Here is a 23,723-nt window from a genome sequence, read left to right on the forward strand (position 1 = left end):
CAAACTTTTTTTACCCTTAAAAATCTCCATAGGCAACGTTTAAAATTTTTTACAGCATGCATGTTTTGAGTTACAGAGGAGGTCTAGGGCTAGAATTATTGCTCTCACTCTACCGATGGTGGCGACGCCTCACATGTGGGGATTGAACACAGTTTTCGTATGCGGGCACTACTCGGATATGCATTGCTTCTACGCGCGAGCTCGACGGGGACGGGGCGTGTTTTTTTTTTTTTTTTTTTTACGATTTTATTTTATTCTTTTACCTTTTTTATTTTTACACTGTTCTTTAAAAAAATAAAAAATGTTTCACTTCAATTCCTATTGCAAGGAATGTAGACATCCCTTGTAATAGAAAAAAAGCATGACAGGACCTCTTAAAAATGAGATCTGGGGGGTCAAAAAGACCTCACATCTCATATTTACACTAAAATGCAGTAAGGAAAAAAAAAATTGTCATTTGGAAAAATAAAATAAAAAAAATGGCCCTTACCTGCAATGGTATGGAGACGGTTGGGGGGGGGGCATATCTTTCCCTCACTCGTCTCCATAACCAGGAAGGAGAAGGATCCGATCACTACTGACGGCTCTGGTAAGTGGCGGAGGGCCTCTCCTGCTGCCGATTTTAAAGGTGATCTTGCAGCGAATCTGCCGCAGAGACCACTATTATCAGAAACCGGACCGCCCACTGAAGAAAAGGATACCGGGGTTATGGCAGCTAGCCACTGCTATAACAATTATATTCCTCTTCAAAGTTAGAGCGTATATATCGGCGTGCGGCGGTCCGGAAGTGGTTAAGCATTAAACAGAGCTTATATAGCGACATTCAATGTTTTTAAATCCATCTGACTTTTGATGTTTTATTGTAAAAGCAGCAGCAAGCCTGCTGATCTGACAGAACACTGCGGATTTTACAGTTCGACTTCAAAACAGTTCGACGGATTTAAAAACGCTGAATGACGCTATATAAGCTCAGTTTAGTGCTTAAAATGTGAAATGCCAGACTCAAGTGGGTGTAACAAGATGTCCGCTTGCCACCTTCTCACTGTCTCCTTACTGTGGAGGAATGTGGGGTGTAACAAGATGGCCGCGACGGAAGGTCACTTCCGTTTCAAAATCTGATGGGTCGCCTAATCTGACGAAACACTACTGTACCTACAGCCATGTTCCTGGTATAACCACTTTAACCCTAGGCCATGTATATATGGCCTACAGGCAGGAAGCAGTTAAACAAGCCGTGCTTCCTGTCTATAATATATCAGTGATTTTACTGCAATATTTTTTATTTATTTTTTTTGTGGTAAAGCTATATGGGTTAGCCGCCCGCCCCCATCCCCCCCCCCCCCCCCACTTCATGTGTGATCACTGAGACAGGAAGTCCCCTAATTTGCGTAACCACTTGCCAACCGGCCGCAGTACATATACTGCTGCAGGTCCACTCTATTACCCTTACCTTTTACATCATTTTCAGGGGCATGCGCTGATTGGCCAGAGGGGGAGCCAGTCGGCAGGTCCGGTGCATGCGATCGCTCCCCAGAGAGACAAAATGGTGATCTGCCGACATAAATAAGGCAGATCACCGTCCTGTCAGGGATGAACAATCGAGATCTTGTGTTTCTGCTAAGCAGAGTCCATCACCCAACACATTTAGAAAGCATCCACTAGGGATGCATTTAACCCTTTGATCACCCCTGGTGTTAACCCCTTCCCTGACAATCACTAGTACAGTGACGCTGCATATTTTTAGCACTAATCACTGTATTGGGGTCACTGGTTCTCAAAAAAGTGTCAAGTGTTCAATATTTGTTTACCGCAATGCTGCAGTCACGCTAAAAATCGCTAATCGCCGCCATTACTAGTAAATAAAAATATTCCGTAGTTTGTAGACATGATAGCTTTTTGCACAAACCAATCAATATACGCTTAGTGGGATTTTTATTTTTTTAACCAAAAATTTGTAGCAGAATAAATATTAGCCTAAATCCTAAATTGATTAAGAAATTTGATTTTTCTCTTTTTCTCAGAATTATAAGGAAGGTCTGAGACAAAGGAAATAAAATGACTTAATATATTATATATATATATATATATATATATATATATATATATGAGAGAGAGAGAGAGAGAGATGGATGGATCATGTAAGTTTCCATCCTCCTTTAAATAAAGGAATTTGGAAAAAGATCCTTTTTCTTCCTTCTTTCTTTCTTGTTTCTTCTCCTTTCTTCCTCCCATGCAATTGTCAGTTAAAGTAACACAGTGCTATATCGCAAAAAATGGCCTGGTCAGTAAGGGGGTAAATCATCCTGGAGCTGAAGTGGTTAATAACTCAACTGCTGCATTAAGTCCCCACTCCTTGTGTCCTGATCTACAATGTGGTGCTTACATATAAGGGGAGCTCTGCCTTATAATAATGTTATGTGGTCTGTTCTATGACTGTCCTTCTGGGACTCACCTTTTATGTAACGCTCATACTTAGATAAACCCAAAGCCAGCACTCCAGCCATCGAGCCGGTAAAAGAAGAGAAACCAGCAGCTCAGCCAATTCATGTGCCGCCTCCAGAACCAAAAGAAGCTAAAGAGACAAAGGCGCCAGAAAAAGGAAAGGGGTAACTGTAATCCTAAAGTGTTTTTGAAGCATATCTAATTCCAAGGGCATTAATGTAACATTGCAGCTTATTGGTAGTGCTATGTTGTCAGCTCAATACACGGGTGCTCTGCGGATTTCACTAGAGGGGGGGATCGGAGCGCTGCGGATTTCACTAGAGGGGGATCGGAGCGCTGCGGATTTCACTAGAGGGGGATCGGAGGTCTGCAGATTTCCCTAGAGGGAGGGGATCTGAGGTCTGCGGATTTCCCTAGAGGGAGGGGATCGGAGGTCTGCAGATTTCACTAGAGGGGGATCGGAGCGCTGCGGATTTCACTAGAGGGGGGGGATCGGAGGTCTGCGGATTTCACTAGAGGGGGGGATCGGAGGTCTGCAGATTTCACTAGAGAGGGGGATCGGAGGTCTGCGGATTTCACTAAAGGGGATCGGAGGTCTGCGGATTTCACTAGAGGGAGGGGATTGGAGGTCTGCGGATTTCACTAGAGGGAGGGGATCGGAGGTCTGCGGATTTCACTAGAGGGGGGGATCGGAGCGCTGCGGATTTCACTAGAGGGGGGGATCGGAGCGCTGCGGATTTCACTAGAGGGGGGGATCGGAGCGCTGCGGATTTCACTAGAGGGGGGGATCGGAGGTCTGCGGATTTCACTAGAGGGAGGGGATCGGAGGTCTGCGGATTTCACTAGAGGGGGGGGGATCGGAGGTCTGCGGATTTCACTAGAGGGGGGGGGGATCGGAGGTCTGCGGATTTCACTAGAGGGGGATAGAAAGAGAGAGGACGGGTTAACTAGAACTACTCCAAACAATAATGCCTGGTAACGCCTGTGGTGATGGGAGTACTCTCTCGGTACCCAGTGATGGGAGACGAATAGAATTATATTCAAAAAATACATTTATTAGAAGAAATATAAAATACAGTCACAACAAAACATCTTGCAGAATTGTTGTAGAAATTACATTAGGTTAACAATTGTTAACCTGATGTCATTTCTGCAAGATGTTTTGTTGTGACTGTATTTTATATTTTTCTAATAAATCTATTTTTTGAATATAATTCTATTCGTCTCCTATCACTGGGTACCGAGAGAGTCCTCCCATCACCACAGGCGTTACTAGGCATTATTGTTTGGAGTAGTTGTAGTTAACCCGTCCTCTCTTTCAATTTAATTAGGGGTGGGTACCATCAACCTATCTGATGTTCATATACCAAATGAGGCATGACATAATCTAACTACAGTGGGATAGGTGGTCAGTGGCAGGTTTCACTACAGCTGGGTAGGTGGTCAGTGGCGTGTTTCACTGCAGGAGAAATTTTACTAAGTTTCTCTTTCGTTCTTTAAAGGACAATTGATGTGCCACCTCCAGAACCAAAAGAAGTTAAAGAGACAAAAGTGCCAGAAAAAGGAAAGAAGAGGTAACTGTGCAACCCTAAAGTGTTTTTGAAGCATATCTAAACCAGAGGGCAGTAATGTAACATATTGCAGCTTATCGATGGTGCTGTGTTGTCAGAGAAATACACTCAGTGGGTTTCGCTACAGGAGGATCAGAGCTAGTCGGATTTTACTACAGGCGGGCGGGAGCTCTGCGGGTTTCACTGCAGGCGGGCGGGAGCTCTGCGGGTTTCACTGCAGGCGGGCGGGAGCTCTGCGGGTTTCACTGCAGGCGGGCGGGAGCTCTGCGGGTTTCACTGCCGGCGGGCGGGAGCTCTGCGGGTTTCACTGCCGGCGGGCGGGAGCTCTGCGGGTTTCACTGCCGGCAGGCGGGAGCTCTGCGGGTTTCACTGCAGGCGGGCGGGAGCCTTTGAAGGACACAGCCATACTTCATGACGGATGTAGGTGGCGACATCAAACCCATCTGTCATGAAGTTTGGCTGTGTCCTTCAATGAATGAAAGAGAAAAAGATTTTAATTTACAGAAATCCCATTTCCCCTTGATACAATGGGAATTCACCGATGTGGTGGGCAGGCAGCGCTCAGGACTGTACCCAGGGCATAGCTGGCAGTCAATGGCTGTGGTCAGGTCATGGCTGGGCTTTGTGGAAGGACAAAGTGTGATATAAGCACAGCAGCGCTTCCTTCTGTAAATTACACAGAGGCGGTTGTGTGACGGGGATCCATTCCTCCATAAAGGCATAACAGCGGTGCCAAGTCATCCAAACTGACATAATAAACACACAGGAGAAATGGAGGGGAGAATTAAAAATTGAACATACGTTAAAAGCAAAAGTCCAACATTTTTGCACAAGGTAAGGAACATTTTTTATTTTTATTCCTTATTCCTCCCGGCTGTAGTTCAGCTTTAAAAAAATAATTTAATGATGTATTAATTGAATACTGAGCTGTGTTTGTGTCTTTTTATATCTGCCTGGAATACAGCTTTAAATCGAGTTTATTATTTTTTTGCCCAGCAGGCTTAAGAGGGCAGAAATGTCAGACAGTGACGAAGAAGGGGTGAAGCTGGTGAAAAGGAGGCGTAGGATCAAACAGCCCAGACCTGACAGCAGTGACGAGGAGGACGGTGAGTTGCTGACGCCGCGCCTGTACCTTTTTTAGATGGCGTAAAGGTTCTCTGCTGAGGTCAATGGGACTCCTTCAGTCGTCGTATCTCACCCACACACTGTTTACTGTGCTCCCTGTCACTTCCCGCAGCGCCGCCTGCCAAAACACGGCCATTCATCGCGTCAAAGATCAAGTGTTTGTTTCTGTATTCGGTGGGGCACCACGCAGGCCTGCGTCGCCTGGGGGAGGCCGTCACACCAGCTTTGCGTTTGATGTCTTGTTTTCATTCTTCACCGTCCCGCCGTGCTCTGGGATTCAGACCCAGCCGTATTAACGAGAGCTGGCAGTGGCTGCTGTGCCCAATGTAAAGTTAGCAGCTTAAGTGCCTCCCTGCATATTAGAGGCCCCGAGCCTCCCCCCAGCTCCGCAGAGAGCTCGGCCCTGGGGCACTGTATCTCTGTTCATGTCCCCTTTTTTTTTTTTTTGGAACAAGTCCCTTTTTTTTATTCCGCAGTGTCACTTTATGCTAAGCTGGAAAAGGTCACCGATTCGCTGCTTGTCACATGAGCTTAGCGAGACGTGCTTGGTGAAGCTGGACCGGCTTTTACAACCGTGATGGCTTATCTGATAGCAATGCGTTTGTTGCCGAGTCTGCTTAGGTCATGGTGGACTGTGGTTTTTAAGATGAAATTATAATAGATCTCTGTTTCAAAGTGGAAACCCACTCGCTACAACCCCCTATAACCTTTTAATGTGTTCTATCAGAAGTCACTTTTTTTATTTTTATTTTTTTTAACTTGCAGCTTTCGTTTAAAATACCACACAATCCTTGCCATGGAGATCCCAGTTCAGGTACTGGGTGACAACTCTGTCCCTCACTCCCATTTGCACTCCTGTGTTGTCACATGGGTTTCTGATATTGACTACAAAATCAATAGCATTGCAATGTATGGTGGTAAGTTACCACAAGGAGCATATGTGAATGTGCCACAGTTCCAGACTGTTGGCCTTTATTAAAAAACAAATAGCAAAAGGCACATATTTTTGCAGGACAAAATGTGCACTTTTTTTTTTCCACATGCACCTGCATTTCCCCCCTTGGTCAGTGGATGGCTGGTGCCATGTCTCCCCTTGGTCAGTGGATGGCTGGTGCCATGTCTCCCCTTGGTCAGTGGATGGCTGGTGCCATGTCTCCCCTTGGTCAGTGGATGGCTGGTGCCATGTCTCCCCTTGGTCAGTGGATGGCTGGTGCCATGTCTCCCCTTGGTCAGTGGATGGCTGGTGCCATGTCTCCCCTTGGTCAGTGGATGGCTGGTGCCATGTCTCCCCTTGGTCAGTGGATGGCTGGTGCCATGTCTCCCCTTGGTCAGTGGATGGCTGGTGCCATGTCTCCCCTTGGTCAGTGGATGGCTGGTGCCATGTCTCCCCTTGGTCAGTGGATGGCTGGTGCCATGTCTCCCCTTGGTCAGTGGATGGCTGGTGCCATGTCTCCCCTTGGTCAGTGGATGGCTGGTGCCATGTCTCCCCTTGGTCAGTGGATGGCTGGTGCCATGTCTCCCCTTGGTCAGTGGATGGCTGGTGTCATGTCTCCCCTTGGTCAGTGGATGGCGGGTGCCATGTCTCCCCTTGGTCAGTGGATGGCGGGTGCCATGTCTCCCCTTGGTCAGTGGATGGCGGGTGCCATGTCTCCCCTTGGTCAGTGGATGGCGGGTGCCATGTCTCCCCTTGGTCAGTGGATGGCGGGTGCCATGTCTCCGCTTGGTCAGTGGATGGCGGGTGCCATGTCTCCGCTTGGTCAGTGGATGGCGGGTGCCATGTCTCCGCTTGGTCAGTGGATGGCGGGTGCCATGTCTCCCCTCGGTCAGTGGATGGCGGGTGCCATGTCTCCCCTCGGTCAGTGGATGGCGGGTGCCATGTCTCCCCTCGGTCAGTGGATGGCGGGTGCCATGTCTCCCCTCGGTCAGTGGATGGCGGGTGCCATGTCTCCCCTCGGTCAGTGGATGGCGGGTGCCATGTCTCCCCTCGGTCAGTGGATGGCGGGTGCCATGTCTCCCCTCGGTCAGTGGATGGCGGGTGCCATGTCTCCCCTCGGTCAGTGGATGGCGGGTGCCATGTCCCCCCAAATCCCCCCCCCCTAGTCAGTGGATGGCGGGTGCCATGTTCTCCATCCCCAAAAGGTCAGTGGATGGCGGGTGCCATGTACCACCCATACACAGCTGAGGCTCGGCTCAGGTGCCCCCATAGCAAGCTACTTGCTGTGGGGGCACTCAAGAGGAAGGAGGGGCCAGGAGTGCTGAAGAGGGACCTAAGAGGAGGGTCTGAGCTGCTCTGTGCAAAACCAACTGCACAGAAGGGGCGAGTATAACAAGAGGCTTTAGTATCGCTTTTCAATACAGCACACCTGTGAATGCAATATATAGTTTGGGCCAGCATTTAAAAAAAAAAAAAAAAGTGTGTGTATATGTATATGTGTGTGTGTATGTATATGTGTATATATATATGGCAGCTTGAAGATCGAGAAAAATATTATATATATATATATTAATATTATATATTTTTTCTCTATCTTCAAGCTGCCTTTGATCATCTGTGACCACGCTCTCATTCTTAAATTGGCAGAGCGTATGCATGGCCGTCCGTGTCTGATGTGCAATGTCCTCCCTGTTCCAGATTTCATGTCCTGTGTAGGCACGGCCATTGGTCTGTGATGGATTATTTGGAAAATATAGTAAGATCTGATTAAATAGGTGAAAGCTGATTTGTATTTTACAGAAGAGACTGTAGAGAATTAAAGTGAAAACCACATCAAGTGTGGAGTTTTAAATGATAGAAAACTGCTTCAATGCAAAATGCTGGGACTTGATCATTGACCATAGACTATATCTTTGTACAGGTTTATTAATCCTATACTGTGGAGTCTTCTTACCCTCTGTATTCTTTACCATAGAGGTTCCTGTGCCAGATGTTAGGACCCCGTCCCCTCCTCCAGAGCCTGCTGTGAAGATGGAAACTGAAACGCAACCACAGGTGAGGCCTCTATAAAAGGGTACCAGTCACCCTAACAAGAAAACCCAGCTGCGAGTCAAAAATATAATCTGCCCTTGCCCGCCTGATTCCATAGCTGGCTGCTCTCCTCCAAAGCTTTCATCATTCACTGGGAAGGCCAAAACCATGTTTGCTCATTTCTATAGATACCGACTTCGTACTAGGAAATTGGTGCTTGGCCTTTACCCCTCTCACTTCTGTGCCTCATGGTTGGCCCATCAGTGTGATGGACACCCACGCTGACCAGTCATTGGATGGGATGGGCAGAAGCAAGTGCAGTCTTTTTATAATAACTGTCAGTATTTTTTTATATTAAAATGTTGAATTTTGGATTCCCTGAGCAATGAATGTTATTGGAGATGACGTAGGATTCTCTGGATGACTATCGTGGCATGGTAGTGGCACCATACAGAGCACAAAGTCACTTTTAAAAGACAAGTTCACCTTTTTGGAACATGTTACATGTTTCACCCTTCTGCCGCCAGTCCCCCTGCTGTTGGGTTTACTTATCCTTTAAAAATGTTGAAAGGTGCAGCTAAACAGTAGATTTTAGACCAGCTATAGCAGTCGGCCCTGAGACGACTCCATTCTTGAAATGAATATATGAAAACCTACATGGGTTAGGGTTGTGACCTTTTGGCTATTAGCATACGAGGAAACAGTTGCACTCTGAGGGCATTTTTAACCACTTCCCGCCTGCCATATAGCAATATGACATGCGCAAAGTGGTCGTGTTATACTGACCGGATATCATATGACGTGATCAGGATAACAAGCCGGCGCAGGGCACGGCGAACAGTGATGCAGTGTGTCAGTCTGACGTACTTCAACACTGTTCTCAGTAAAGAGCCTCTGACGGAGCCGCTTTACCATCTGATCAGCTGTGTCCAACCACAGCTGTTCACGATGTAAACGGGAAAAGCCATGTATCAGTTTTTCACTCACGTCTGGCAGACCCGAGTAGAGGAGAGACGATCGGTGGCTCTCCTGATTGGGGGGGAGGGGTCTGCCCTTATTGATTATCTCCCCGAGGATGCCCACTCAGGACCACGAGAGATGACCACCAGGTATGCCACCCATGGCTACCAGGGATGCCAATCAGTGGCCATCAGCAATGCCTGCCAGTGCCTCTATATCGGTGATGCCCATCAGTGTCCCCTATCAGTGCCCCCTATCAGTGCCAACTATGAGTGTCCATCATCAGTGCCGCCTTAAGGGTGCCTGTCAGTGCAGCTTCATCAGTGGCCAGCGGTGAAGGAGAAAACGTATTTACAAAATTTTACAACCGTTTTTTTTTTTTTTTTTTTTATATTTGTTTAGCAAAAAATTTAAAAACCCAGAGGTGATCAAATGCCACCAAAAGAAAGCTCTATTTGTGGAAACGAAATTCTAAAAATGTTTGGGTATGTAGGATGACCGCGCAATTGTCATTTAAAAAGCGACAACATTAAAAATTGGCTTGGGCAGGAAGGGGCTTGGGGGCAGACTTGCTGTTATCGATCTGGAGGAGCTGCAGTTTTCTGTCCCCCCCCCCCCATGCTGCTGAGGAGCGGTTATTGGAAAATATCTATGCTTGTTTATTCTACCTAAGGGTAAGAGGCAGTGTGTTGGTGGTGTCCTTACAAATGGATTTTGCAAGATGTACTATTTTTATTATGGACTTTAACCAGTTCCTGACTGGCACACACCGATGTACAGAATGGCACGGGCAGGCATATTGGCGTACAGGTACGTCCATTTTTAAATGCCGCCCTGCCATCGCGGGCCGGTCAGGACCCCTGTGAGTCCAGTCACGGGTCTTGCGGACTCAATTGCCGTGGGCATGCCCGCGATCGTCTCACGGGGCGGCTGAACTGGGAGATGCCATTGTAAACAGCATCTCCCCATTCTGCCTAGCAACAAGTGACACTGATCTCTACTCCATGTGATTGGAGCAGAGATCAGTGTTCACTAACACACAGCCCAGCCCCCCACAGTTAGTAACACGCCCATAGGAACACTTAACCCCTACACTGCCACCCACTGGTTAACCCCTTCACTGCCAGTGTCATTTACACAGGAATCGCTGCATTTGTATAGCACTAATTGCTGTATAAATGACAACGGTCCCAAAAATGTGTCAAATGTCCGATGTGTCCGCCATAATGTCGCAGTCACAATAGAAATCACTGATCGCTGCCATTACAAGTAAAAAAAAAAGAAAATTATTAATAAAAATGCCATAAACTATCCCCTATTTTGTAAACGCTATAACTTTTGCGCAAACCAATCAATCGCTTATTGCGATATATTTACCAAAAACATGTAGAAGAATACGTATCGGCCTAAACTGAGGGGAAAAAAAAATTTTTTTTGTTTTTTTTATATATATTTTTGGGGGATATTTTATTATAACAAAAAGTAAAAAATTTGTTTTTTTTTTTTAATTATTTATTTTATTTTTTTTCAAAATTGACGCTCCTATTTTTGTTTATAGCGCAAAAAATAAAAACCGCAGAGGTGATCAAATGCCACCAAAAGAAAGCTCTATTTGTGGGGAAAAAAGGACGTCAATTTTGTTTGGGAGCCACGTCGCACGACTGCGCAACTGTCAGTTAAAGCGACGCAGTGCCGAATCGCAAAAAGTGGTCTGGTCTTTGACCAGCAAAATGGTCCGGGGCTGAAAGTGGTTAAGAGTGAAGTTTTATGTATAAATCATACAACACACTGAATGTTCATGTTGGACTATCATGTAGTTCTCATTAAGTGCTACACCCTTCTTTTACATATGTATCTATGGCCGGTGGTAAGGCATTAAAGTATTTAAGTCCATTTAGAACCCAAATTGTGCTGTTTAACGTTTGATATCTCTAAGGTGCAGATCTGGTTTTTATTCTGAGAGGTTAAATTTGTTGTTTTTCTTTTTTCTCCTTAGACACAACCTGGAGAGAAGATAAGAAAGCGTAGGAGAGTCCTGAAATCAAAGCAATTCCTGGATGAGGATGGCTGTATGGGTAAGGAGTAGAAAGGAGCATTGACTGGCCTGAACTCTCTAGGTCTTCAGCATGATGTGGCTAGTAAAAAGCTTGTGGTTGTCAACATTTCATCTCCCGCATTAGATTTTCCTTCCATGACCATACATGAGTGTCTCTGCCCACCTAAATCGGGAAGCGTATGGTTCACATTTTAAATAAAAAAAATCACTAGACGTGGCATCAGCTATTGATAATTCCGTGGCTTAGCAGGACCAATATCACATATTCCCTTTAGGCCACTGCCCTAGTTTGCAGGGTCACCCTCCTGGTTAAAGTCATTACTCCAGGACAGTGGACCTGAAAGATAGGTGAGAAGCAGATATTTATGTATTTTTTTTTGTCCTTAACCACTACAATACAGGGCACTTTCGCCCCCTTCCTTCCCAGCCCAATTTTCAGCTTTCATCGCTCTAGTGCTTTCAGTGACAATTGCGCGGTCATGCTACACTGTACCCAAATGAAATTTTTATCATTTTGTTCGCACAAATAGAGCTTTATTTTGGTGTTATTTATTCACGACTCCGTTTTTTTTTTTTTTTTTTTTTTTTTTTTTTTGCGATATAAGCACAAAAAAAACGGAAATTTGGAAAAAAAAAACAATATTTTCTTTTTTCTATTTGAAAAGAAATCCAATAAAATCTAATTTTGTCATAAATTTAAGCCAAAATGTATTCTGCTACATGTTTTTGGTAAAAAAAAATTCGTTAAGTGTATAATAATTGGTTTGTGTGATCAGGGACATATGTACGCAAATGATCATGTACATATGTGTGCAGATAATCATTGGGACATGTGATTTTAGTGGGACATATGTGGGCGACATGTTTTTATTATTAGGGACATGCGTTTTTATTATTTGGGGACATGTGTGTTTTGGGGATATATGTGGGGACTGTGTTTGTACTGTGTGGTGTGTTGTGTGTTGACACTAGACTAATGATCAGTGAGTAAAAATCTGTAAAAACGCGCAAGCACTGTATTGTTCTGCAAGGTTTTTTTGTTTTCTCTTGTAATGATTTGTGCTTATCATTGACTTAATGTATGTACACCTTTTATTATTCAATAAAATGTCTTAAAAAAAAAAAAAAAAAAATCTGTAAAAACAGCTCATACTCACTGATCACCAGCCGGCTGCAGCGATCTGCTCTCCTCTCCTCAGCGATGACTTCCGTGTGAGGAGAGGAGAGCCGATTGCCTAGCAACCGGCTGTTTGTTTACATCACATGACGGCCGTGATTGGACACGGCCGTCATGTGATCAGGAGGGCCAATCGCAGAGCCCTCCTGCCGATCTGAGATGCGCCGTGTCCCGGTGACACGAGCACATTGGGATCGCGCCGCTGCGCGGGCGCAATCCCGCTACTTCTGAAGGACGTTCCTGAACGTCCTATCAGGAGTAGACGGCTCCCACCCGGCCGTATATATGCATTGACGTTGTGGGAAGTGGTTAATCTAAGCCGCAGGGACCGGTCTTGTACACAGAGGATCAGAAGATTAGGTAAGTACAGTGCCATGAAAAGGTATTCACACCCCTTGAAATTTTCCAAATTTTTTTCATGTTACAACAGTAAATGTATTTTATTGGGATTTTATGTAATAGACCAACACAATGTGGCACATAATTGTGAAGTGGAAGGAAAATGAGAAATGGTTTTCAACATTTTTTTACAAATATCTGAAAAGTGTGGGGAGGCATTTGTATTCAGCCCTCTTTTTCTCTACTCTAATAGCCCTAACTAAAATCTAGTGGAGCCAATTGCCTTCAGTTACACCTAACGAATAAATGGGGTCCATGTGTGTGTAATTTTATCTCTAAATACATGTTCGGTGAAGCCCTCAGAGGTTTGTTAGAGAACCTTAGTGTACAAATGTCATCATGAGGCCAAGGAACATACCAGACAGGTCAGGGATAAAGTTATGGAGAAAGGTGGCAAGGTTTGATTATAAAAAATCCCAAGCTTTTGAACATCTCACAGAGCACTGTTCAATCCATCATGGGAAAATGAAAAGAGTATGGCACAACTGCAAACCTACCAAGACATGGCCGTCCACCTAAACTGACTGACTGGGCCGGGCAAGGAGATTATTAATCAGAGAAGCAGCAAAGAGGCCCATGGTGACTCTGGAGGAGCTGCAGAGATCCACAGCTCAGGGGGGAGAATCTGTCCACAGGACAACTATTAGTTGTGCTCTCCACAAATTTGACCTTTATGGAAGAGTGACAAGAAGAAAGACATTGGTGAAAGAAAGCCATAAGAAGTCCAGTTTGTGAGAAGCCATGTGGGGGACACCGTAAACGTGGAAGAAGGTGATCTGGTCAGATGAGACCAAAATATTTATTTTTGGCTTAAAAGCAAAACGCTATGTGTGGTGGAAAACTAACACTGCACATCACCCTGAACTCACCATCCCCACTGTGAAACATGGTGGTGGCAGCATCATGTTGTGGGGATGATTTTCTTCAGCAGGGACAGGGAAGCTGGTCAGAGTTGATGGGAAGATGGATGGAGCCAAATACAGGACAATCTTAGAAGAAAACCTGTTGGAATCTGCAAAAGACTTGAGTCTGGGGTGGAGGTTCACCTTCCAGCAGAACAACACCCCAAAACATACAGCCAGAGCTACAATGGAATGGTTTAGATCAAAGCATATTCATGTGGCCCAGTCACAGTCCAGACCTAAATCCAATTGAGAATCTGTGGCGAGACTTGAAAATTGCTGTTCACAGACGCTCTCCATACAATCTGACAGAGCTTGAGATATTGTGTAAAGAAGAATGGGCAGAAATGTCACTCTGTAGATGTGCAAAGCTGGTAGAGACACCCCCAAAAAGACTTGCAGCTGTAATTGCAGAGAAAGGCAGTTCTACAAAGTATTGACTGGGGGGGGGGAGGGGGGCACCATACAAATGTACCTTCTACTTCACAATTATGTGCCACTTTGTGTTGGTCTATCGCATAAAATCCCAATAAAATACATTTACGTTTTTGGTTGTAAAAAAAAAAGTGGAAAATTTCAAGGGGTATAAATACTTTTTCAGGGCACTGTATCTCCATTCATTAATCCCCTAAACAAAAATGAGCTGTTGACCTGTGCAGTCTGGGCACAGCCCCGCTTCTTCTCCTTCTTCTTCTCCTTCTTCTCCTTCTTCTCCTTCTCCTCCTTCTCCTTCTTCTTCTCCTCCTTCTTCTCCTTCTCCTTCTCCTTCTCTTTCTCTTTCTCTTTCTCTTTCTCTTTCTCCTCCTCCTCCTCCTCCTCCTCCTCCTCCTCCTCCTCCTCCTCCTTCTCCTTCTCCTTCTCCTTCTCCTTCTCCTTCTCCTTCTCCTTCTCCTTCTCCTTCTCCTCCTCCTCCTCCTCCTCCTTCTCCTTCTCCTTCTCCTTCTCCTTCTCCTTCTCCTTCTCCTTCTCTTTCTCTTTCTCTTTCTCTTTCTCTTTCTCTTTCTCTTTCTCTTTCTCTTTCTCTTTCTCCTCCTCCTCCTCCTCCTCCTCCTTCTCCTTCTCCTTCTCCTTCTCCTTCTCCTTCTCCTTCTCCTTCTCCTCCTCCTCCTCCTTCTCCTTCTCCTTCTCCTTCTCCTTCTCCTTCTCCTTCTCCTTCTCCTTCTCCTCCTCCTTCTCCTTGCAGTTTTTTTTATCTGATTTTCTTTCTGCAGTAGATGGGAAGACCACTGCATGTCATGGATGGAAGCTTTTGTTTTTTTAGCAGTGATGGGGAACCTTGGCACCCCAGATATTTTGGAACTACGTTTCCCATGATGCTCATTCACTCTGCAGTGTAGTTGAGCATCATGGGAAAGGTAGTTCCAAAACATCTGGGGTGCCAAGGTTCGCCATCACTGGTTTATAGCAAGCTTTGATTAAGATTTACATTAAACTGATCACATTACATGTATATCTAAAACGAATATTAACCACTTCAGCTCCAGAAGATTTTGCCCACTTCATAACTAGGCCATTTTGTTTGCTATTCGGCACTGCGCTACTTTAACTGGTAATTGTGCGGTCATGCAACACTGTACCCAAGCTAAATTTATGTGGGTTTTTTTTTTGTTTTTTTATTTTTTTACACAAATGGAGCTTTCTATAAATGGTATTTGATCACCGCTGGGGTTCTTATTATATAAACGAACAAAAACCCAACATTTGGAGGGGGGCGTCATGTTTTTTAATTTTGCTATAAAACAAAACATATCCAATAAAAAAAATGTCGTCATAAATTTGGCTAAAATGTATTCTGCTACATGCCTGTTAAAAAGAAATCCCAATAAGTGTATATTGATTGGTTTGTTTGAATGTAAGAGCATCTACAAACTATGGGATGTATACTGGAATTTATTTTTTCTATACTACTAATAGTGGTGATCGGCAACCTTTTTAATGGCACTGTGATAGAGCTGCGGGAAATCTGACCCTAACTGAAACTGAGTGGAAGCTGACATCGCCACTGGTATCAATACAGTGATCAGTGCTATACACTGTCACTGTACTAATGACACTGGCTGGGAAGGGGGTAACATCTTGGGGAATCAAGGGGTTAAAAGTTTGCCTAACCATGTGTAATAATAATTTGCTGATTTTTACTAAAGATCTGTTAAACTGGGAAGATAATTTACTCGGTACAGAGGTCTGTGTTTGTCAACACAGGGCTCTGGGCTGTGATTGGACACAGCCGATCAGCAGGTCCCAGCCATGAATCATTGGCTGGGGCCTGCTGATAGACTCCGGAGGGAGCACACTTAAACCCGAAAATGGGCAGTGGGGTACCAGCACATTGGTTTTCGTTGGATGCCCATCTGAAGTACACTGCGGGCAGTTGGTGTGCGAGTGTTTAACAGCAGTGCTGCTATTTGAAAACCAGTTCTATGCCGTAGGTGGCTGTTGACCTCTTTCTTTGTGTTTTTTTTCCAGTAACAGAAAAGGTCTATGAAAGTGAGTCTTGTACAGACAGCGGAGAGGAGTTCACCAAATCCAAACCAGCCGCGTCCAATTCGTCCACTTCCACCGCTAAACCAAAAACAAAAGCAGAGACTAAACCCTCCAAGAAAGTGCCTGCTGCCAGCAAAGGGACGAAGCAAGCTTCTATCATGGGATTCTTCCAGAAGAAGTGATGGGCCTTGTTATCTCCTATATAGACTTGACTGCTCGGAGATCTGGAGCAGATGCTGGTATATCCCTTACCTGTCATTGCTGGCCCAAGATGAGAGATGGTGATGTCGGTATTGTGCCGGCCTTCCATATAGCTGAGCCTGGACTGCTTGGTGACTCATTGATCACCGTTATGAGTGTTTGAACATTGCCGTTTATTTGTTGGGGAACGCACACAGCGCCTATGTCTTGTACTATGCTCAAAACTGACATGGGGGTTCAATAATTCTAGATGTATTTTTATAAACTTTAATCTGCTTTGTTTTCCAAATTTATTCTGTCCACTTGACATGTATGGGAGCCTCTTTTTTTTTTTTTTTTTTTTTTTTGCCTTTCCATAATTGCTTAGCCATCTTTCCATGGTCTGGACACGGAATACAAGTGTTTTGGGTCCTGGAGACACTTCTATGATACAATATATGGGCAGGATTATTTAGGCACCAGCATCTTGTTGATGTACTAGAACCCAGATTTTCAGTTTTGGACGGTGTAAGAACATCTGTTGGATTTGAAGCCTCATGCACACAGAATGTTTTGCGATCCTCTTCTAGACTCCTCTCCTCCTGGCAGCAGAGTTTTTTGGCAGAAAAAAATGCTTTGTGCTTGTAAACTCCATCAAGTGCTTGGGCATAAATTCATGGAATTGGCAAAAATGTTCAGAATTTTATTCTGGACATTGAAATGAATGCATACTCAAGTGCTAAAACTAGCTTAGGCGCGCTTACATGCGTTTAGGCACGTCAGACGTTTTTTTTTTTTTCTGCAAAACTCTACTGCTCCTGGATGCACTGGCAGTGTTTATTTTATTTATTTTTTTTTCTGCCTCTAACCACCGCTAACCTCAGTTCTTTTTAAGGCTACTGTCACACTAGCTACTCGTTTTAACGGCGCTTTACCGTTGTTTTAGCAGCAAGCTTTTAACCCCCACCAATGGCTGAAGAAAGGATTAAAACCACCCGCGTTGCGGCGCTTTCGAATCGCTTTTTCATGCGCTTGGGATTCGATGCCTATGCATTCCAATGAGCGGGGGCAGTGTAGGAGCGGTGTATGCACCGGCCCAAAGATGCGGCTTGCAGTACTTCTTTTTTTTTTTTTTTTTAACATCCCACAAGCGCACCACCCCAGTGTGAAAGCACTCAGGCTTTCACACTGGGGTGGCATGGAAGGCGGTATTCAGTCGCTTTACAGGTGTTATTTATATCGCTAAAACCCCTGAAAAACACCTTCAGTGTGAAAGTAGCCTAAAGGCCTGTGTGTGCACATTGGCACCTAGGTCCACATGCTGGAGCATTTAGAGGCGGGACAAAAAAACCAAATGCCCTTAGGAGCAGCAGAAAAATGTGCATGAGGCTTATTTAAAAAAAAAAAAAATATATATATATATATATATATATATATAATTATGACCAGGGGCAGCTATGGAAAATCAAGAGCTTTACAGACTGTTCTGACCCTTCCCTCCTGCCCATAATCTGCCTGCTATGGGGGCAGGAGGGAAGGGCCAGAATCTGGGCTGCTCTGTGCAAAGCCCTTGCACAGAGCAGGTAAGGACAACATTGTGTGTTTGTTATCTTTAAAAAAAAAAAAAAAAAAAACTTTTTTATATCACTGATAAGCTTAGAAGTAACACCCTCCCTGATCCTCAAAGTGATAATAAATGGAGCTGTATAATTTTTATGGGAACATCCATGCACTGCCTTCCTCCATCCCCAGACCAATTCATTTCATAGAGCTGTCTGTCATACCGGGTTCTCTGTATAATAAATGTAGACTCTCCATGGGACACAAAGGTGATTGGAGAAGATGGACCAGAAATCCCTGAGATGCTGGAAAGAAGCCAGTGCATCCTATAATATTGATTGTGCAGCTTGCCGATATCCGCTGGACTTAACCCTTTACTTACTTTGGTTTAGAGAACATCATGCATGCAGCACATTCTCCTTTCCCAGTACACAAGCCATTATGATTTTTTTTATTTTTTTTTTGTTCTTAAAAATGACCTTTCCATTTCTAATTCCTGAAATTTACAAAAACAAGTTATGTTTCTGGATAACTGCCAAAAATAAATGAACCTACTTGGCCAACCGTACAGTACTTTAGTTTAAAAGCGGGAATGTCCCCAAATGTCTGCACACAACTTGAGTTGAAACCATAGTTTTCTCCTGAGGCGTCCTTTTTATTTTATTTTTTTGCACTGAATGTTTCATCTTTGAGGCGCTGGCCCAGCTCCCCTACTCCAGTGATGAGGGTACATGATCCTTTGTTTCCATTGGCATTAATATTATACAGGATTTATAGAGCGCCAACTGTTTTGCGTAGTGCTTTACAACGTTAATAAAGACCCTAGTTTTAGAGCCCCCTGCTATGTTGCAGTCCCAGCACAAAATTCCTATTGTGTTTAGACTTCCAGTGTTATGACAGTCCTGCACGTCATGAAAACCTTCCTACCTGGACCATTGCCACTCATCGCTGTAACCTGTGGTCCTTTTGCTGCATCCCAGCACAGAGTGTTTGGAGAAAAAAAAATGGCTGCATTTTTATTTATTTTTTCCTTGCAACTAATGACCTCCCTCCCCCGAGCTGGGCAAAGAATTTTGCGCAATATGGTCCGATTCTCCAACGCCTACATCGCTGTCCTGTAGTGAAATAGGGGTCGGATGGTGGAGCTGATTTAGCGCTCCGATTGTCATATGCTGGAGGTTGATCTGAAGCTAACTTCTGCCTATGTATATTTTTCATCATATCTTTTACTTTGCATTGCCCAGGACTGCGTTTACTATGGGGGTCTATATAGCCACAATGGCCTTCAAGCGGTGTATACAACAGGACAGATCTTGGATTACATGTAATATTTGTAATACTTTATATCGTTTTGCGTTTTTTCAATGTTTTCTGCTCTTTGTACAGTGATCTGTTCATTAAAGTGTTTCATGTATGAGACTTCTGTGTGCTTTCTTAAAAACCTCTATATTTTCCCCTGTTCGTCTTTCAGGGCAGCCACCATAGAGAGACCTTGGCTCCTCCCATCTCGGGGGAAACTCGTCCTTATACTGCAAGATTTAAGCCTCGCCGGCCCCTCAGTTCTGGTGTTTTCTCCGGTGGGCAGACGCCGCTAAGGAGCCAGGGCTGAACAGCCAGGGAGGCCGAGTGTTCCCTGAGAAGGGGGAGACGGTGGTCTCTCTCTGATTCCGCAGCTAGGTAGGCTAGGGAGCCTAAGAATACCTATATGGCTGCATCTTGCACACCCCAGCTTCTTTTGGGGAAGGAGGAAGCCTGGGGAGGTCTGCTATTCTTCCACCCAGGGGGGAGATGTGCAAGGTCCCCCCTGCATAATGCAGCCAGCATTGGAGCTCTTAGAAGCCGGGCCGGATGACGGACGACGTAGGAGTGGGCACTTCCACCAGACCCGCATCTTCCGGTACCAGTGGGCCGAGTGCTGGGCTGGTGCAGCCTTATTCTTTGCTGTACAGACAGCTGTCGGAGGCTCGGTCAACCATCCATCCTCAGCGGGAGATGGTGGAGGCTTCACGAGCAGCTCCAGGAGATACCTTGGAGTGGCTGGTGCAGTTAAGAGGAACCCTGGGGTGGTGTTCCCTTACCTATTCCCGGTAGTTCCACAGGTGTTCCCCCTCCTTGGTGGTCGGGGGGGGGGGGGGGTAGAGGAGTACGTCTGGGACCCTGGTGGTGGTTGGTCCTGGGGGGGCACTCCCGGTGGTCCTCTGTGGTAACGCTGGTGGGCTTCGCCATTTATGGCTGCTCTCTCTGTTTCAGAAAGCCGCAGACAAAAACAAGTCATCCCACGGTACTAAGAAGAAATGTCCCTCATGCAGAGTCACAATGGAGTAATCCTGGCGCAAAGCACTGTAAGGAGTGCAATGAGGGTTTAGTGAGGGAGCAAGCGCCAGAACAAGTTATGGACCCAGCGGCATCAGTTAAAGAGGGATTCCACCTACAAAAAAAAAATTAAAAGCCAGCAGCTATAAATACTACAGCTGCTGACTTTTAATAAATGGACACTCACCTGTCCCGGGTTCCAGCGATGCCGAGGCCGATCGACCGCTCGTGCCTCGGCTGCTGCCGCCGCCATTCGAGGTGAGGGAATCAGGAAGTAAAGCGAATCGGCTTCACTTCCCGGTTCCCTACTGCGCATGCGCGAGTCGCGCAGCGCAATAGGAATTGTCCGCGCTGTCTCTGAGACCCGTGTGTGTCCCAGCAGACAGCGCGGCAGGACAGGAAATGGCGTAGACTCCCACGGGAGTCTATGCCCGGAAGTGGGTGTAAATACCTGTCTTTGACAGGTATCTCCACCCCCCCTCCCCCCTGAAAGGTGCCAATTGTGACACCGGAAGGGGGGAGGGTTCCGATCAGCGGAGGTTCCACTTTAGGGTGGAACCCCGCTTTAAGGAGCTTTCTAGCACCTTTCAGTCTTTTATGGAGCTTTATTCTAGTTTCCAGTTGTCGCAGCCCCAGGGCAATCCTCCGCCAGCACAGCAGTGTGTTACACCTAGCCCAGCAGATATTCCCTCCGTTAGTGGGGAGAGACCAGGGGGCTTCAGACAGGAAATTGAGGAAGAGCCAGACCGTGCCGCTTCAGGGGGAGTCAGAAGGAGAGGAGGTGGATGGGGAATCCACCAGAACCTCTCGTCTTATAAGCTTTCCCTTGATGAAGTGGAGGATCTCTTAGGAGCTCTCCATGCCACTTTGGGAAGAAAAGAAGGCGTTGTCACTCTATGACCAGATGTACAAGGGCCTGGGGGAACAGGAAAAGTGTGTTCCCAGATGTCTTGGTATAAGCCATCAAGAGGGAATGGCAAGATCCTGAAAGGAAACCTTTCTTTTTATGGGCTTTGAAACAAAGATTTCCCTTTGCGGAGGAAGAGGCTCTAGTCTGGAATAAATCTAGGCTAGATGCAGCTTTTTCACAGGTTTCCATGCATACTGACCTGGCCTTCAAAGACATGGGGGCACTTTCAGATCCTATGGACAGAAGGATGGACTCGCTCTTGAAGTCCTGGGACTCGTCGCAGGGAAACCTTAAGCCTGCCATGGTGGTCACAGTGGTGGCCCGCAACATGGAATATTGGCTTACACAGATTAAGGTGCACGTTGAAGCGGGGACGCTAAAAGAAACTATCCTGACTTCCTTCCCCATGCTACTTAAAGCGGAGGTCCACCCTAAAGTGGACCTTCCGCTCATTGGAATCTTCCCCTCCTCCGGTGCCACAATTGGCACCTTTCAGGGGGGAGGGGGGTGCAGGTACCTGTACAGTACAGGTATCTGCACCCACTTCCGGCGTAGATTCTGCAGAAGGTACGCCCCTTTCCGCAGAATCTACGCCCCTTTCCGAAAGTCCACCGCTGCCTGCTGGGAAACACACGGATCCCAGAGACAGCGGGGACCATCCTTATTGTGCATCGCGCAAGCGCAGTAGGGAACCGGGAAATGAAGCCGAAGGGCTCCACTTCCTGATTCCCATACCCAAGATGGCGGAGGCAGCACCCGAGAGACGATCGAGAGATCGGCTTCGGGTGCCGACATCGCGGGCACGCTGGGCGGGTAAGTGTCACTATTTTAAAAGTCAGCAGCTGCAGTATTTGTAGCTGCTGGCTTTAAAAAAAAAAAAAAAAAAACGGCGGACTCCCGCTTTAAAGGTCTTTCCCATTAAAAGGAAATTTGGAGAGCAGACTAAAAGTCTTGCCTTCAGAGGAAGTTTGAAGCCCCAAAAGCTGAACTCGCAGCCTAGCTATTGAGGAAATGCTAAGGGGCAAGGGGTTCTCGGATCGTTTAGAGGTGACTCTACTAGGTTGCAGAAAAAAGGAGACGCAAGCTATCTTCCTAAAGGTGTGGAGACGCTTCAATAGCTGGTGCACAGAAAGTTCCTTTGACGTACGCAGCTCAGTAGCAGTGTTGCCATTTCTGCAGCCAGGAGCGGACAAGGGGTTAGCCCATAGCACTTTGAAAGGACAGGTATCCGCCTTGTGCATATTCCTAGCAACAGATCCATGGACAGCCAGGTTTTTTAAAAGCCTTAGGCAGACAGAAACCAGTCAGACCCCCCCCCCCCTCCATGTGAAATCTCTCCTTACGGTTACAGACCCTCACTGGGGAGCCATTTGAGCCACTGGGGCACTGTGCGTTTAAAATTGGTCACCCTCAAGACTGTTTTTGGTGGCGAACACCAGGGGCGGACTGGCCGAGGGCCCTGGGCCACTAGGGGGGCCCCCATCAGGATTGCCAGCCTCAGTAAAACCAGGGACAGTATGTAAAAATCTGTTTTTTGTTACATCTGCCTCTGAAATGTCCCTTACCGACATCCTTTTGGTCTAAAAATCCTGAGATTATAGCTGCGCCGCCTCTCCAGTCAGCCAATAGAAACATGTCTGTGTGTACATGTATACTATGTGATTGTATACTGCGTGTGTGTATACTGTGTGGCCCCATAATCTCTGATTGCCTGGGGGCCCCATAATCTCCTATTGCCCGGGGGCCCCATGAGTTGTCAGTCCACCCTTGGCGAACACTACGGCAAGGAGGGTTAGTGAACTTGAAGCCCTCTCCATTAGGGCACCTTTTTTCTGATTTTTTTTTTTTTTTTTTTTTTTTTTCCCCAGACCATGTGATTTTTTTTTTTTTTTTTTTTTGATTTTTATTTATTTTTTTTTTTTTTAAATATATAACGGATTTGGCCTTTATGCCAAAGGTGGCCTCTAAGTTTCATAGAGGCCAGGAAATAATTTTGCCTACCTTTTTATTTGAGTCCTATGAGGGGAACAGGAACATTTTTCATAAATTGGACGTTAGAAGGTGCGTCATTCAGTACTTAGTACAGTTTAGAAAATCTGATTCCTTTTTTTGTATTTTCAGGGGCTAGGAAAGGGTCCAGAGCCTCTAGACCAGGGATGTCCAAACTTTTTTCAAAGAGGGCCAGATTTGATGAACTGAAAATGCGCGAGGGCCGACCATTTTGCCTGACATTCTTTGAACCATTAAAATTCGGTCTAAGTGTGTTCGTCCAAGCACTAATACACGGCCCAACAAGAATTCTCTTGCCTTTGTGGCTGTGTGTGGTGAAGAGATGAACTCAAGTGTATTATTTGGATACACCGTATTTATTGGCGTATAACACGCACCTTCACTTTAAGAGGGAAGCTTCAGGAAATTTTTTTTTTAAATTTTAAATAAAGAACTGTGAAGAAAAATAAGGGTCAGTGCCCATCTGCAGACCCACAATTGCCAGGAACGCAGCACCCACCATTGCCGGGAATGCAGCCCCACCATTGCCGGGAATGCAGCCCCACCATTGCCGGGAATGCAGCCCCACCATTGCCGGGAATGCAGCCCCACCATTGCCGGGAATGCAGCCCCACCATTGCCGGGAATGCAGCCCCACCATTGCCGGGAATGCAGCCCCACCATTGCCGG

At 45.9% G+C, this 23,723-nt stretch overlaps 1 protein-coding gene across 2 annotated transcripts in view; it reads left to right on the forward strand.

Moving 5' to 3' along the window:
- The window catches only part of POLD3 (DNA polymerase delta 3, accessory subunit), a 49,060-nt gene extending 29,820 nt beyond the window's left edge, over positions 1–19,240 (forward strand). The window contains exons 8-13 of one of the 2 annotated variants that reach the window (XM_077451223.1): positions 2,477–2,606; positions 3,945–4,016; positions 5,010–5,119; positions 8,048–8,127; positions 11,060–11,138; positions 16,064–19,240. In XM_077451223.1, the coding sequence (XP_077307349.1) occupies positions 2,477–2,606; positions 3,945–4,016; positions 5,010–5,119; positions 8,048–8,127; positions 11,060–11,138; positions 16,064–16,263 (671 nt within the window). In that variant the 3' untranslated portion in view covers positions 16,264–19,240. The remainder of the gene's footprint in view (positions 1–2,476; positions 2,607–3,944; positions 4,017–5,009; positions 5,120–8,047; positions 8,128–11,059; positions 11,139–16,063) is intronic. The other variant, XM_077451224.1, reaches the window with a different exon arrangement.
- Positions 19,241–23,723: the final 4,483 nt, after the last annotated feature.

This window comes from Lithobates pipiens, unplaced genomic scaffold, assembly GCF_037356315.1.
Source record: "Lithobates pipiens isolate NorthernLeopardFrog02 unplaced genomic scaffold, aLitPip1_a1.2 Scaffold_23, whole genome shotgun sequence".
Taxonomy (NCBI): Eukaryota; Metazoa; Chordata; class Amphibia; order Anura; family Ranidae; genus Lithobates; species Lithobates pipiens.